Below are 18,174 nucleotides of genomic sequence, written 5' to 3'. Positions count from 1 at the left end.
AAAACCAACAATTATTTCAATTTAAATAATTAAATTTTCATTGGTTTGTTTGTCTTAATACTCTTTAACCTTTGGTTGACCTTTATTAAATTGCACGAAGTATGTAAATATTTATTAATAAAAACGAGTCATTAATTTACATTTTTCCATTATCACTAACACCCTAAAAATATACAATTATGAAGAAAATCTTTATAACACAAATTACGAGTATTTTTATTATTAATTGCATATGTAAATTTTCACATTTTTTATTCATTTCCACAACTTGCTTTCCATAACCAATAAGTAATTTTTAGATATTAAAGTAAAAAATGTAAATACTGAAGTATTAGTTTTTTATCGATAGATTTGAGAGAAAAAAATACTATATTGGACAAAATCACTACCATCTACTTGAAGTATAAAATTATTGAAACGTAAATTGAAAGGTTACAAATTTTATTTTATTAATATGCTATGTTAAAAAACACAATTAGTTTTTCTTGGTTATTAAGCTGTGTCTCTTTTCCAACGTTTCGGATCGACATGCGGTAAGAGCGTAAACAACACACGGCACAAAACCCAGAATAATTTATTTTAAATTAAAAATCTAAGAAATTTAATATTTAAAAGGTAATGTAGACAGTGACATTAAACTTATTCTAAAGTTAAATCTATACAAAAGAGAAGCCACGACCGATTTTACCTTATTTACTTAATTATTTTAATGGAGTAATCCGCTAAGCGTCTATTTTAGATGCTTGTGTGTAGGTGGTAAAAATGGAATGAAACGAATTTTTTTAAAGAATCCCTACACCCACATTTAACGAAAAAAAATTATTTTTATCGTTATTTTTTCCATTTCTATACTTCTTCATGGACCAGGTGGATTTATCAACAATATTTTGAGTTTGTCCAAATTTTTGTAGATAAGGACTGGATTCAACTCCCCGGGGAGCTGCTAACACTAATATATTACAACATAGATGAAGAACATTTAAGAGAAGGTAATATAGAAATCTAGGCATGTACAGGGCCTATGACATGTCAATGACTAGTTTAAGTTGCCACTTTACACACTGTGTAACATTCACCATTCCGCCCATATTTAAAAATGTATATTCCTTCAATTGTTTAATCTATTGATATTTGTGAAGTTAAAGAGCTAAAACCTTTATTTATGCGGGCGAGATTGATCGAATTAAATTATTTCACCTAGGCATCGCCTAAAAAGGTTATTTTTTCAATTTCTATACTTCTTCATGGACCAGGTGGATTTATCAGCAATATTTAGAGTTTGTCCAAATTATTGTAGACAAGGACTGGATTCAACTCCCTGGGTAGCTGCTCACACTAACATATTACAAAATAGATGAAGAACATTTAAGAGAAGGTAATTTCTTTATTTATTTATTTGACGGATTTATGCAGTCCATTCCAACGATGGTAAATACAATTTTACTATAATAGATACAGGCACTAATAAAGTAAAATAAAAATAAATAAAATTTAAGCTAGGCCAAAAAAAATAAATTACTACCTCAAGACAAAATCTGGTCTTTCTTAGTAAATTTTTAAAACTATAAAGACTTACACCAAAAATCTAATCTAGGCATCTACAGGGCCTATGACCTGTCAATGGCTGGTTTAAGTAGCCACTTTACACACTGTGTAACATTCACCATTCCACCCATATTTAAAAATGTATATTCCTTCAATTATTTCATCTATTGATGTTTGTGAAGTTAAAGAGCTGAGACCTTTATTTATGCGGGTGAGATTCATCTAATTAAATTATTTCGCCATAGACCCTGTACATGTCTAGACTTCTATATTACCTTTTCTTATTTTTTTTTCGTTTATGTTGTAATATGTTAACAACATAATATTGTTGAGAGGGTAAAAACAAAATCAAATTGTTCAAACACTATGCGAATAAATATTTACGTAGATTTGAATCCAATATTGATGTACAACAAAGATGATATTTTTGTAATAATTTCATCCTAGTACAATGATTAAAGTTGGCCTCTAAGTAAACAATGGTAGAATTCTTAAGTACACATCGTGATCTGTTTATTTTAATATCAACCAATGAAAGCCTTCTACAAAGAAACCACATTTCAAATCCAGAGCATGGAATTCTGCTACTCTTAATTTAAAATCAATATCAGGCTGTTCGCGAATCCATAGACATGGTCCTGAGAAAGTAAAGGGCTTTCTTAGTACCTTCTTAGAAAATTATTATTATACTAACACGTTTAAAAAAAAAAATCTCGTTAAATATTTGTTATTTTTTTCTCCCAGAGATATGTCAAAAAGCTTAATTTATTATATTGGTGAAATAGAGTACCCGCAAGACATTAGGACGCCGATTACAATTGGTTGTTAACGGAGTTATATTTAACTGTCCATGAAATTTTCAAAATCAAAAATTTTGGAAGTTCGAACATAGGTACTTATATTGATTTATTATATAAATAAAAGACGAGTGATTCTTTAATCCACGAATTTTGAATATCCAGTGACCGGTTTTATCACTTTCGCGACATCTTCGAGACTGGTATCTTTATTAAGAAGTTTAATGTATTTATACAAAACAGAGGTAAGGATAGATAATTCAAAACCATATGAAAGTAAATTGAATAAAGTTATTTTTATCCTAAGGATCATTATCAAATTTTTTTCGGGTTAACTAATGAGTAAATATAATGCTATTTGAATGAGTTTAAGTATTTTATTTTTAGTGTCCCTTCCTTCGTGAGTGTGATATTAGACAATTATGATTTTCTGAAAAACAAACGGTAAAAAGTCCAAATTAGTTAACCCGAAAAAAAATTGATAATGATCCTTAAGATAAAATTAACTTTATTTAATTTACTTTCATATGATTTTGAATTATTTATCCTTACCCCTGTTTTGTATAAATACATTGAACGCCTTAATAAAGATACCAGTCTCGAAGATATCGCGAAAGCGATGAAACCGGTCACTGTATAATTCAAACTTTCTCGTTTTTTATTTATGTAATAAACTACAATCAACTTCCTTCAAGAATTTTCACTTACAAGCTTAAGTGTTTTATAAATATAGTGATTAATGTTTCGCAGAATAATATTTTATAATATATAATTTTAAAAAATTCTTCATTTGTAACATAATTATCAAATTTAATTTTTTTTTGGTGTAACTGACTATTAGAAAAAAAAATGAATGAATATATGTATTTATTTAAAAACATGACATTAAAAAAATACCATTTCAAGGAGTTTACTCATAATTATGAATATCTTCTTCTGGAAATTTTATTTCGCGAGAAATCGAATATTGATTAACTTAGCCGTCAACTTTTCGAGGGATGTACTCGAAAGACTCCTCCTGCCTCGAGTAGAGATCTTGGGTTGGTTTTACCCATTTATGCTAAATGTGTTGGGAAAACTTGAAATCGGAATTGATTACGAAGAAGATTGAAAAATAAACCCAAACGATAATATGGTCTACGAGTGGATCTGTTGTGGAAATGATGCGAGGTTCAATATAATCGAATTATACAAATCGGGTGGTTGTCCCGTGGCCAGTGTCACGGACTCACGGATCAGAGGTCCGAGGTTCAAATCCCACTCTACGCCAACTCGATTCCCAATTTTATGATAGTGAGTTATTTACAACCCGTTGAAAATGGCTCTCAAAATTAATATATTTTCAGAAATTGTAAGATCGAAAATATTTATCTTAAAAACATCTATTAAAATAAAGAAGTTTTGACAGAATTTATAATTTTAAACCATGTGTTTTCGATTGTATGATATTAATTTTTATTTAGATCTAAAAATGCCTTAAAAAAAGTACACGTATTATTTTTTTATATTTTTACACAATAATATTACATATAATATATTTCTGAACCAATATATGCAATATTTTTTTAATGTTATGGATTATCTAATGAATTTATCGTAGTATTATCATCATCATCATCATCAAGAACATTAAAGACTCGTCCAGCGTTTTTAAAAGCTTTGTTTTTCAATAATTGTTGCAATATTTTTTTTGTTCTGTTATGTATTTTTTAATTTTTTAATTTCTTTAAGAATTGAGTGTTGTATTATTCTTAATTTTTTTAACTTGTGTACCATTGAAAGTTATTCAAATTTACTGGCTGAGACATATTATTTAATTTTATATGTGAGTGTTGCTAGTAGTTCGTTGAAGTTCTAAAAATAAATAACGATTTCCAAATCTGCACCTATAGGCTCATAGGGCACTGTATTCGTTCATCAAATGCAGCGTATCTTGATTATTTATAAGAAGGCCATACGCATTAAATTTGTAAAGCCTTCTTATTTTTGTTATTCTTAATTTTTTTTTTAACAGTCTACCAACTAGTGTTTCTATTTTTGAGACGCAAATAACCAATGTAAGCTCACATAGGTAGGATGTGGCAAATAATTTCTAATTTGGATATTATTTTTATCTCTTCATCTTGAAGACGTCAATTTTATGCGTATCAAATTCCATTTTAAGTATATCTTATACTTATCTGGCCGTCTGCACCCGCTCTTGCCTTATTCTTGATTTTTCGATTAGTAAAAATAATATGGTCCCAGTAGCAAGAAAATAAAAGACGTGGTAAAATTTCTGACTGATGGTAGTATAATGAAGTTAAGATCCTGGAGGATGGCTAGATTTTTTTTTTACTTAGAAAGGGGTCGCGCATTCAAAAAGGTTGAAAAATACTGATTTAGAACCACCTTTTGAATCAATACACGATGTTGTCCTTTCCGGGAATAAAACCCGAGACTTCCAGCTCTACACTAAGATAAAATAAAATATTTTCACCGGCAAAATTACGTTATGTAAAATAAACTCTTTTCAACCGCCTTAAATTTCCTTTACAAAAGACTGTACCCTTCTTTGACCCTCGGAATAAACCGATTTCAGCACCTCGGCCAGTTGTTCCTGAAAACCGAACATTTTTCACGTCTAGGAGTTGATCTAGAGCCTTAAATTTTAGACACTTGATCGTTTGAGTCCGTTTTCAATTGGGATAGTGTCGCAAAGGGAATGTTTTCGGGTTGTTATTTTAAGAATACGAGTACCTCAGACGTCTTTATGAAAAATATTTCATGGTCTATTTTATTTGTTTTTTATCTCAAGAAAGCATAAATGATAGTGATGAAAAATAGGTTTAAAAAAAAAGTAAAATTTATTTATTAGCAAGATTGCGGTTGTGGAATATTTTGTTTAAGCACATAACTCAAGAACTATTTATGACGTATTATCTTATTGTAAAAAAAAAATACCGTGAAAATTATATGTTAAAAACGGTAAAAGAAATACTAGTAATAGATAATCATACTAATCACTATTATTAGTTTAAAATTGCAATAGATTTTTTCTAGTTTCAGTGCTGCAGAACAGCGTTTATTTAATATTTTTTAAATATGTTATTCATTAGGTCTAAAGAATTTTTGGAAGGACACATTTTTTTTAAGACAGGTTTTTTTTTACAATATTTCATAACCGTTTCACAAGTATTTAGAAGATATTTCAAACACTATAAAGTATTTTTTCAGTTCTTTTTTTATCAATTGAAGATCTTTCATGTTAATGATGGTTTGTGGGAGATCATTGAACAACCCTGGAACAACGCAATTTAATGTTCGTTTTTCGAAGTAATTTGTAATTTAGAATTTATCCATTCTTTTCTGACTAAAATTGTACCTAGGCAATCTAGACATAAAAACTATTTTGAAGACTTGAACAAGTTCGTACTGTTATTGTTAGACGTCTCTTGGCTGCAATTCGTACAGTACCCAATTTCGTTGCTTTTGAATAATTCCAAATGCTTTTAGACGTTTGAAAACTATTGCGTGATCAACTCCTAATGACTCTGAAAGTTCGTTTTGCGTTTGACACGGGTCTTCATCAAATAATGCTTCCAATTCTTTGTCTTCAAACTTTTTCTGTACGCCATCGCTTTCTTTATCTTCAAAATCAAAATCATTATTTTTAAAGCGTCAAAACCAATCTCTGCATGTTATTTCAATATGTCTCCATAATTATTCTATGTGCAGAAAATTTTTTTAGAAAAAAAATTCCCGGCAAATACACTTTTTTGGCACGAAATTCAACATGTATAACGTTATGAAAAATATATGTTTTTTACACATCGGCAGAAAAACATATACTGTCATTTCAAGCCTAATAGTGGAGCTTAACGATAAAGTTGGCTTTGTTGCCCGATGTAAAAAGGTAAAGATAGAGTACTAGAAGAGATACTTAGTAGAAAACACCATATTTCGGGAAAAAGAGAGAACTCATTCAGGTCTCTATTATAAAAATGAATGTAGGATAAAAATAAATACGTTTTTTGATATGGATACATTAATTAAAATATTTTGTGCAAACGGTTTTTTTTTCATAAATCAACTCCTCCTGATGCATAAAAATATTGCGATTTCTATTTGCTGTGTAATATTTCTTTTTGTTGATTGTAAATAATTACCTATATCTACGTTTTCATGTTTATCGATATTATGGTCGATTGGTAAAATTGCTATTTGGCAATAAACTCGAAAAAAAATTAGCATTTCATTACAGTGATTAAGAGTGATGTAGGTCATTTTTATTAAATACCCACGAACAGGCCATGCCTTTGTGGGATTTTTTGTTTACTATTAATATGTATTTCATTGCCATGTAATTATGCTTTATTTTTTTAATACTCTGTTTTATCACTTATGTATATTGTAAAAAAACGAAAAAAAAAACATTTAATGAATATTACTATTGTGCGAGTTTCTTTTCACGTTTCGAGTTTACAAGGTAATTTAAATTAAGAGCTTTAGAGATTAAAAATCACGTAATCACTGGGGGCTGTCGGCGTGCAAAATAGAGATATCTGTTTGGTGTTCTTTGTTAAGTAATGTTTGACAGCGCCCTCTGTTGACCGGCCTTGCTTTCCGTGCGATGTTCAGTCAAATATTTTAATATGTAGGAAAAAACTCTTTGAAGACATATTTTATACAATCCGTAACACAACTTTCCCAAAAGAGTATACATGTTATAAATGATTAAACTTACGTGGTATTGGGTAGGCGTACTGATCAGGGTGCTTGGCTATGAGGGTATTCTTGATGTGACGTCTTCCAACCCCATGAGCTCCAAGTAGAACCAAAGTCTTCCTGTGGAATGCGGGATCCGACACTAAAAAATAATTATTCACTCATTAATCAATATTCAAATATTACAAAAACCATGAAGGAAGACTTGGCATGATTAGATATGCATATTTCATTTATTTATTCAGATATTTAGAACATTACAGAAAAAAGACCCAATTCATATTTAGCCCCCAAATGAAATTGATAGAAAAAACACGAATTTTTTGGGCAGTTAGGCGCTGCATTAAAACAAGCTAAATAAAAAAAAACAGGTGACATTTAATATTACTTATTCGTCGAACCGGGTTATTTTATTTTATTTTTCTTCACGCAATCCATTTCAAAGTTATTTTAATCAAACTTTTTTCGTAACTACAGTCTTAAGTTTTTTGTGGCAGTTGGACCTCAACCTTTTGAGACCGTATGTATGTTTAAACGAACACTCACATTCCGGTTTTATTTTTCCAATAATAAATTAAGAAATAATGACAGTTTTTTATTTTCTAATTGCTAGAAATCGTCTTCTCTATGGCATCTATTTTTCCGCTAGGTTTCCATTCGTAATCCCGCCTAAATCGGCATTCACATTTTGACAGTTCGACTCTCGTTAGACACCACTTTTTTTTTCTCTTTCACCTGATTCCTACCTACCTAACATGTTGAAATTTGTGTTTGTTTTATAAATGTTTTCAGTAAAAAAGTTTTTTTTGTATTCAATAAAAAAAAATTTACTATGTTTTTGCAAGTGGCATTTTTTTCCTATACTAATAAAAAACATTCTTTAAACCTTATGTATGTTAAAAATAATATAGCAGTAACTTCTAAACTGGAGTAAAAAAAAACGAAATTTTTTTCAACTGCCAAATTTAATTCAGGGTTCATATTTTAACATATTACAAAGAGATAAAGAACATTTTAGAGAAGGTAATATAGAAGTTAAGGCATCTACAGGGCTTATGACCTGTCATTGGCTGGTTTCAGTGGCCACTTTACACACTGTGTAACATTCACCATTTTGACCATATTTGAAAATCTATATTCCTTCGATTCTTTTATCTGTTGTTGTTTGTGAAGTAAAGAGCTGAGACTTTTATTTATGCGGGTGAGATTCATATACTAGGCAACGCCTGAAAATTTTTTTTTTTTTTAAATTTCTATACTTCTTCATGGACCAGGTGGATTTATCAACAATATTTTAAGGAGCTGTTAAGTGGCCACTTAAACCAGCCAATGACAGGTCATAAGCCCTGTAGATGCCTAGACTTCTATAGTACCTTCTTTATAATATTCTTCATCTCTTTGTAATATGTTAATGTTAACAGCTCCCAAGGGAGTTGAATCTAGTCCATGTCTACAAAAATTTGGACAAACTGAAAATATTGTTCATATTTTAAGCCTAATTATTTATTTTGCCATATTAAAATGCTACATTCCTTATAGCAAAAGAACAACTATAAAAACATAAAAAACAAAAATATTTACAAAAAACAAATCATCACGCTATTTCGCCGGAGGGGTAGGAAATAAGGAATGTCATATAACTATTTTTGCATACATACTTCGCTTCCTCTACTTTGTACACCTTATCACGCACCACGATAATTCTGACTTTCAACATGCCCATCTTTTGAATTTGCTCTTGCCATGTCTTTCTGCGTTTGCCTAGTTTTTTTGCGTTTATCAACGTTCGCATCGTGTATCTTTTTGCCGTTTTTTTGTCCTCCATTTGCTTCCACTTCCAAACCAAAGCAGATTATTTTTCCTGCTATTGTCGATAATGCTTTTCTCAGCTTTACCTACATAATCCATCTATCTCGAATCCATAATTATGCTAATACTAATATACTTATTTACTCATATACTTAATACATATTTCAGTGATTCTATTTTTTATATATTTGATTATGAATGTAACAAAATTTGAATGATTTATAATTTAATATTTATATCAGTAGCTTAATCACAAATAACGATCGACGTGCTTAAAAACATGCAAAGCATTTGAGCGAATACAATGAACAATAGTCATAGTCAACGCGTGTGTAATCTCTAAGTCAACGCTCGTATCGGTTTGTTTATGGTTTTCCTCCTAAATAAATACAATTTATTCGCGAAATATCGGCGTACAATATTAAAAAAATTACAATATATTCCATTTGTAATAAAGTAAGGAGTATCTAATACAAAAAAGCGAAAATTTAATTACAATTACTATGGCGACTGTTTTTCTTGACATTTGACTTGCCAACCGCCGCGCGCCGGCTAAATGAAATAAATAGCATGATAAATAATAAATAAATAAATAAGAAATAGCAGTTTTGGAATATTTTCCATATTTATACCGGTGAAAATCAAATGATTGCGTAGCGGGGTTATACGTCGCAAAACGTAAATATTTTGACATTTCATATTAGGTGTTTACGGATGTTGCATTGTGATCGCTAAAACGATAAACAACCATGGTGAGAAATTGTTATCACGTCGCTTATAAGCACGTCGATAGTTATTTGTTATTGAGCTACTGATTATTTTTTTTATGTTATCTTCTTTGGAATATCATTATTTATCGGTTTATTCTTTTTCATTTATGTTTTATTTTTCTGGATTGTTATTCTATTGCATCACACGTCCCCATAATTTATTATATTCTATAATATTTTTTTATACTTGTTAGGTATTATGGCTTAACATGAACACGGCCTAAAAAGCCTTAATAAGTTCATGAATATGTAAACGAGTGTAATGTTGAATGAACAAAAATAAATAAATACGAATAATATTATAAATGCGAAAGTGCGTAGGTATGTTTGTTTGTGTTTCCTTCACGTCTCAACGCAGCTATCGATCGACATATTTTTTTATGTTTAGAGATAGCCGAAGAAATTGGCAATGTAAAAATATACTTATTTTTCATGCCGAATTAAAAACATATAAAGAAAAAAAATGTATGCCAACAATGAACAACATTATTTAAAAATAAATAAGAGGTAAGAAGGGATATAAAAGATAATAAATTTGAAATGAATTCTTTATATTTCTATAATTGACTTGCTTTATCTATGGTTAGTTTGGTTTGTTTTTCATTTTAGTTTTGTAGTAGGATTTTGGATTCGTGAACAGAATAATGATGCGACATCGCGCGTCACTACAAACTAACGTACTGCCATATTTTTTCATAGCGAAAGTTGGAGGATCGGTAATCAATTCAAGCTCCTTTCTTTCCCGAAAAAATAGACATTATAAAGGAAAAATTCCTATTAATAAACGCCAAAACTAATTAATTACTAATTATTAATTAATTCCTAATACCATTCGAATTAAGTTTTTATAGAGTCTTTATTCAGTAAAATATACATATTATTACAATATTAATACACTATAAAGAAAACAAAGTATTAAGATATATTTTGTCCCGATAAACTATTCAATAATAGTTTGTCATCGGGTGCTCAGACATTAGTTTTAATTAATAATCAAATAAGAAGAGTACAGACATAATACTGTAAACGTATAAAATAATAAACATAAAAATAGTTTAAAGATATTTTTTTTATTTTTTTTAAGTAAGAAAATAGAGTAAAATAATACAATTAATGTGAAAGAATAGTAATTTACTTAAATATATTTTAAATATAAGAAAAAAAAAATAATAGACATATATATAAATAGTGTATGCTCATAAATGTAATCAAAACAAGATAAAAAAATAAATTAAACAAAGTAAAGTAAATCGAGAATTTTAATTCATATCTACAGAACAAAAAAATTAGTAAGAAAATTGAAAGTACATATTAAAATTAAGATCTAAAAAATGTAAATGAAATATGAAAGTAAGAAAGTAATAAAAGAAAAGAAAAGGTTAACCCAAGAAAATAACAAAAATGTATTCAATGAGGGATAAAAAAATTAAAAAAATTTTTTTTTAAAAAGTATATAAATGTAAAAAAATAATAATAAATAAAAAATATAAGAAATGTATTACATAAATAATAAATCAATAAAGGAACGTTTTATCTACTAACCACTTACGTAATAGAAACTTAATTTTATTTTTACAATGACATGTTTTCATGTCAAGTGGCAACAAATTGAATACTTTTGGAACAATATAATCCAACGTACGTTGTCCATATTTATTTTTAAATTTTGGTACTACTAGGCCATCAACAGATGTCAATCTTGTTAGATAGCTGTGTTCTAATTTATGTTTATATATCGAGCTGAACATCTGTTGGATAATAATTTTGCTCCATAAAATACCCTTAACTGGTAAAACATTTAATTTATCATAAGTTGCGGGTAAAAGCTAATTTACAGGGACGAAGGAGCAGCAAGTGAGGCAGAGCCTCACTAAGATATCATTGCTATTCACCAGTGCCTAATATGTATTTTAATTCGCATTATATCAACACATTATGTAGATAAAAAACTAGCAACCAATATAAAATTGCTGAAAGATGCCTACAACATGGTCCGTACTGTGTTATTTATTATAGGTACCTACTTAACATTTACGCATATTATACTTATGCTTAAAATCTGAGCTTCACTAGAAATTTGGTATCAAAGACGCCACTGCTAATTTATAATCACCAAAAATAATTGTTCGAAACGACATAAATTTGTCCAAATGGGGCGCCCATTAAACATTCTTCAACATCAAACCAAAAAAACGTTCGTTCGGGATTCTGGTTCTACTTCACACACACATAGCTGTATTCTTCATCCGCCCGGAAACGGAACAAAAATACAAGTCATCATCATTCCATGTCCGCTCCCTAGTTGGAACATATGGTGTCCATCAAGATCCTCCAGGCATCTCTGTCGATAGTCAACTCCTATGCATCTTCCCAAGTCAGGTTTGCATCTCGTAGTTCTGACATGAACTGCCGACAAACAATCAGCAGTGGACCTCTAGGATGTCGAGAACAGGAGGCATCCGCAGTACATGGCCATGCCAACCGTATCTCTTCCGCTTGATGACAGTTGTCATCGGAGTTTGCTGCTTCCGTTTTCTTATTATTTTATTTCGCACAAAGTTAAACCACCGCACACCCAAGATTCTTCTAAGACACATATTATCAAAGCTCAGTATTTTGCTGTTTCGGGCCCTAGTAAGGTGCCACGATTCGCATCCATAGAAAAGAATAGGTGTTATGCAGGCGTTATATAGGCGGAATTTGGTTTTCACTAAGTAAATATCCAATCTCCAGACAGCTTTCATACAGTTGAATGTGGCGCCTGTTATTCCTAGAAACAATCCCAGTTTTTTTTTAAAGTTGTCAGGTATTTGAAATCCTCGACCCTTTCGATGATTTAATTTGACAGAGTCAGGGGATTTCTGGCATCAAGGCATGAAGTGTTACACAGTTCATAGGTTTTTGCAAAATACAACTATTACCTAACAATAAAATGCAGATTTATTTTTATTTGTAATATATATATATATATATATATATATATATATAGACATATATATATATATATATATATATATATAATATATATATATATATATAGACATATATATATATATATATATATCTATATCTATATATATATATATATATATCTTTGTACGTGTGATGTCACTGAACTCCTCCTAAATGACTTAACTGATTTATATGCGGTTTTCAGAGAAATATAGATATTTGTGCTGTGCGTGTTCGTAGATATTAAAATCTTCAATCCAATATGTAAAAAAAGAAGTAAGGAGCATAAATGTTTTATTCATCGATCGACCAGGGTTGCATTTGAGGAGAATGCATTTACAAAATAATGGAAAGATGTTTTTAATTTATTATTTTAATTTATTTATGTTGTTTTTTTGTATATGATTTTTTTTCGTTTATAAATGTTTACAAACAGCATTTGTTTTTTGTGGATCTCAATCAGATTTTTACCCATTTATTTCGTTTTACTGGATTTTTTATAATAATGAAAATATATTAAACACATACATTTTAAAATCGTATTCCCACATAAGTACACCCCTCTGTTCGTGAGAAGACAGGACGTTTGCAAAAAAAATGCCACATTTGAAAAAAAAAAGATATATATTTTGGAATTCAACCATAAACAAGTACCTACTTAAATGAAATATTTGAATATCTTCAATTAAACAAATTTGTAAAAATTGGTTACAGGGTTTAGGTCGAGAAAATTCGGAAAATTTACTGAAAATACATTCCTTATAAATTAATATTGTATAACTGTATAGTAAATGAATTATAAGGTAGTAATGTCATTGTTTATTTTTGCATAAAAATGTCTGCCTTAAAACAGGTTGTACCTAGATAGGCAGACTAGACATGATCCAGAGAAATCTATGACCTAAGTGTGTATGTAGTAGCTTAAGTAATTGTTATTTTTGTTAATTAACTATGAGTACTTTTATTATAAATTTTTAGTTTTGTAATTTAATCACAAACAAGTACCTAGGTACCTGCTTATCAATGAAAAGTCCTTTTTCAAACTAATAGCAGGCAAGCCAACGTTCGGGCAGGACAACGTCTGACGGGTCTGCTAGTCTTAAATAAAACTGGAATTGGTTTCTTGAGTATCTCCGAAGTGGATTTGCTTAGTTTTATAGCTGTTTGAAATTTCCTATACTAAAACAGCAATATGCATATCGGTTGCCATAAATGTACGTATGCGCGTTTAAAGATATAAAATGTGAATTGTATAAGGCGGAGAGACGAACATTTATTATTGAATCTTTAAAATAACCTGATATACCATATTCACGTATGAAATTTAAGTGATGAACCTATTTAACATGAGATTGAGTTTTAACCGCTGTATCTGCAAGACGTGTTTTGGTACATCATTTACGTCATTTTGAAATTAAGTGTAATGTAATTTTCAGGCGTTGCCTCGTATGTTAGTGAAATACTTGAATTATATGAATCTCACCCGCAACAACAAAGGTTTCAGCTCTTTATCTTATCAAACGTCGACAGATGGAAGAATCGAAGGAATAAAGATGTTCAAATATAGGCAGAATGGTGAATGTTACAGTGTGTAAAGTAAACACTTAAACCAGCCAATGACAGATCACAAGTCCTGTAGATGCCTAGATTTCTAAAATGTTCTTCATCTCTGTTGTATTATGTTTGTATTTACAGCTCCCTAGGGGGTTAAATCCAGTTATTGTCTTCAAAAATTTCGACAAACTCAAAACATTGTTGACAAATCCACCTGCGGTGCTATTCTGAATCCCTTTTGCGGCCGTAGAAAAAACTTTTTTATATTTTGTATGTAAATACGTGAGATTAAAGTGTTTTCTACGGCCGCAAGAGTGTTTGGAATATCACCCCTGGTTCAAGAAGAAAATAAATTGATTTTTTTTTTCAGGCGTGGCCAAGTAGGTTCGTGGGTGAAATAATTAAATCATATGAATTTCACCCGCAACAATGAAGGATTCAGCTCTTTAACCTCCGCAAACGTCAACAGATGGAAGAATCGAAGGAATAAAGATGTTCAAATAAAGGCAGAATGGTGAATGTTACAGTGTGTAAAGTGGACACTTAAACCAGCCAACGACAGATCATAAGTCGAGTGGATGCCTAGACGTCTATATTCCCTTTTCTAAAATGTTCTTCATCTCTGTTGTATTACTTTAAATTTAATGTAATTAAAAGTTTACAGATAATTATTCATTATTTAAATATTATATGCATTGACTTGGTCAAACATTTTAATAAATCAAAGGTAAGTATTTATAAATATCCACTTCATTATCATCATTCACTCTCTGAACCTAATGGTGCATATGGCACTGCACTAGTACACTAATCGCAGCGTATCATAATCATTTTTGTTTCATGAAGGTAAGATAATCAGTCTTACGTTTCAGGTATCAGTCCAGGGATTATGAAATATGCTGGTGTGAAAATACCCTTTTGAATAAATATTTCATATCAACCATGCCGGGAATCGAACCCGAGACCTGTCGCATGGCAGGCAAACGCGCTGACCATTACACCACGAGGCCGACAAAAATCCACCCTCTTATCATTATTTAACTAGCAGGCAACTGTAGCACCCTTATAAGTTATCCATAATAATAATAACATAAATACATAATATTATGCTAGAAAAAGAATGAAATTTATGTGATATTATAAATATATTCTCAGGGTCATTTGTATTTTCTTAGCAAATAATAAAGATTCCTTAAAGCAATTTCTAATGTGAAAAAACGTTATTACAATTTTAATAGAATAATTAAGAATTCATAACTGATCGAAAATGTAAATATTAAATTGAAAGTAATTTTGAAAAATAAATTTCCACTCATTTTAAAGTTTTGACAGAAAATAAAAATGAGCGATAATAATTATATATTATTACATTCAACGGTCGTGGACACATGCGTTATACGGGTTATATGTAAAAAAGGTCTACCTACACATCTTTCGAACTTTTTAATAAATTTTTTAACTTTTTGACTTGAAACTTTATTTTACAATATTTTTATCCATTTTATTGGGGAAAAATCACCGCTTAAACAATAGACCCAGATAATAAAATAATAAAAAAATTCGAAAAATTCATTCAAAAAACGGATCTTTTGCATTATTCGTGTAAAATAAAAATACCTTACAAGCAATACCTTGAAAGAGTAATAATAATTGTATTTCAAAAATAATAGTTGATTGGCATTAAATGAATTATATTAGTTACCATTTATGCTTGTTGTATATTACCGATGTAAAATGATCGTAAATATTTTTTATTTTAATTTATTGCTTTTCTAGATGGTTGGCAGAAATTACTATGTAGCAATAAAACCGCGAGGAACGGTGTTCAAAGAATTAAATGAGTAGAATATCGTGAAAATATTTCGTTTCTCTCCGTGCGGTAAATTTACTGGTAGAAAAATTTAAACGTATGGGTGTTTCATTGCGTGAATAAGGTTTAAATTGTATTTGGTACGGAGACAACAATTCTATCTACCAAGGCACTTGTAGACTACTACTACTACTACTACCACTACTATCACGCCATTTTCTGTAGAGATAGGCGGAGAGAATGGACTGCTACACACGTCTATCCTGGCATACATTCCTAGCTTCTTCCACATTCATAGATCTTGTCATAGATGCCCTTCGGTTCTGTTTGCTTTTGACATGACCAAACTTGAGATTTTGGTTTACCTGATCATGCCACGTCTTCCTTGGTCGTCCTCGTCTCACGTTTCTATTCATTTTTATATAGACTTGTTTAACCATTCTTTCGTCATCCATTCGTTCTACATGACCAAACAATCTCAGAGACCCTTTGTTAATCTTATCAATTATACCTGACTCATATTAACACTCACGCCTGATTTCACCATTCGTAACCGTGTCATACATTGATTTCTCACAAATTCGTCTAAGAGATAGCATTTCGACCGCGTTCACTCGGCTTTCATCCTTCCTCTGCCAGTTCCATGTGTCACTTACATACATAAGTGTTGGGACTAAAACTCCATTGTGCACTGCCAGTTTAGCTTTGAATTGACATATTTTTTTAAAGCAATTACTGTGCTTAGTGCGCCGTTTATTTTGCTGCCCGCATTCACTCTCCTTTCAACTCCATTTTCTATTCTTCCATCTTTTGAAAACATGCTTCCCAGATACACAAATTCTTCTACTTTTTCAAGACATTCCTTGTTTACATTTAGAATATAATAGACAAATAATATAAAAGATACTTATAGCTAGATAATAATAGATAATAATAAATAGCAACTCTTTGGTAATTTTATTCAATATAAATAATATTAAATTAACGTTGTTATTCTTACGTAGTTAAACGTCTGGTTTCATTTTCTTTTGTTACAAAACCTCGTATTACATCTGTTTAAAAATTGGACTGCACTTTTATGGGTTATATCTTCCGATTCTCGGCGAGACGACTTTTTTGTTAAAAGACACCATAACTGTCGGATTCTTCAAAAATATACGTTATGACACAGTGACATTGCTTCTTTAGCCAAATGGCGTGGATTCCTTGCCAAATTGTTTTCAATTCTAAAATCGTTTTGGACCCGCCTCCATAAAATATTTTTCACATCTGCATTAACTTCAATAGAAATGGAGGACAGTTCTGAGAAAGATATAATGAAAGACTAGGCATTTATGGAGCGGCTCATGACCTAATAAAAATGTTTGAAAAAACCTACAAAAAATATACAAATATTATGGTGTAATCACATTCAGTTACATTGCATTATTAAAATTTTGGTCCAACACGGGTGGAATTAAAAAAAACCGAGTATTGAAAACCGATTGAAAATGTATCCTCTGAATAAAAATAAAAAAATAAAAAAACATGTGGCATGCTTTTAATTTTGTTTTCATACTTCAAGGATTTTTTCTTTAAAATAAATCACATTGAGATATGTCTTTTAGCAGTCCAGTGTTTGGAGCATTCGCCATACTTTAGATCCTATGTTCAATTCATGGCAGGGTTGACGTGAAATATTAGTTTCTAAGGTGTTCATCAACACAGTTTTTGCTTCTGTTCGAGTAATAGCAATATGATCATGAGGGACAATAATACATTATTTAAATTCAATCAAAATTAAGGTTTAATAAATTGAAAATTGAAAGTGACTTGATTATTGCCAAAAATATGTTTTTTTTTGTATAAACGAAAACCTCTCTCATACGGTTTTTGGGTAAGTTGAGGTATTCATTGTTCCTGGACTGGCATCCGAAACGTAAGGCTGAACATCTTTCTTTCCATGTAACAAAAAGTATAAAGATACGCTGCCAACGGAGTACTAATATAGCGCCTCGTGCACGCTGGGCGCGAAAATAATGTTAAATAATATACATGTTTTTTTTGTTAAACATTTAATTAACGTTGAAACCCGTCCACCACGACTGAGATTAGCATTATCGACAAGAGAAGAGTTCAGAGTTGATTTGGAAATATAGAGCGAAAGAACGGCAAAAGAACGGATAAAAAGATGATGGGAATGTAAATGGACGCGGAAATCCAGGAAGAACGAATAAGACACAGCATGACC

General features: G+C 30.4%; 1 protein-coding gene across 1 annotated transcript in view; it reads right to left on the bottom strand.

The window, feature by feature from the left end:
- The window catches only part of CASK (peripheral plasma membrane protein CASK), a gene marked incomplete at its 5' end in the record, with an annotated part of 76,862 nt that overhangs the window by 12,071 nt on the left and 46,617 nt on the right, over window positions 1-18,174 (bottom strand). Inside the window, one exon of the mRNA XM_088239915.1 lies at window positions 7,069-7,191. Within this exon, the coding sequence (XP_088096041.1) occupies window positions 7,069-7,191 (123 nt within the window). The remainder of the gene's footprint in view (window positions 1-7,068; window positions 7,192-18,174) is intronic.

The sequence above is a fragment of the Micrasema longulum genome, unplaced genomic scaffold (genome assembly GCF_059751315.1).
Source record: "Micrasema longulum isolate JH-2025_06_02 unplaced genomic scaffold, ASM5975131v1 h1tg002305l, whole genome shotgun sequence".
Classification (NCBI taxonomy): Eukaryota; Metazoa; Arthropoda; class Insecta; order Trichoptera; family Brachycentridae; genus Micrasema; species Micrasema longulum.
The sequence above is the reverse complement of the archived record's forward strand: the minus strand, read 5'-3'. Positions and strand labels throughout refer to the sequence as shown.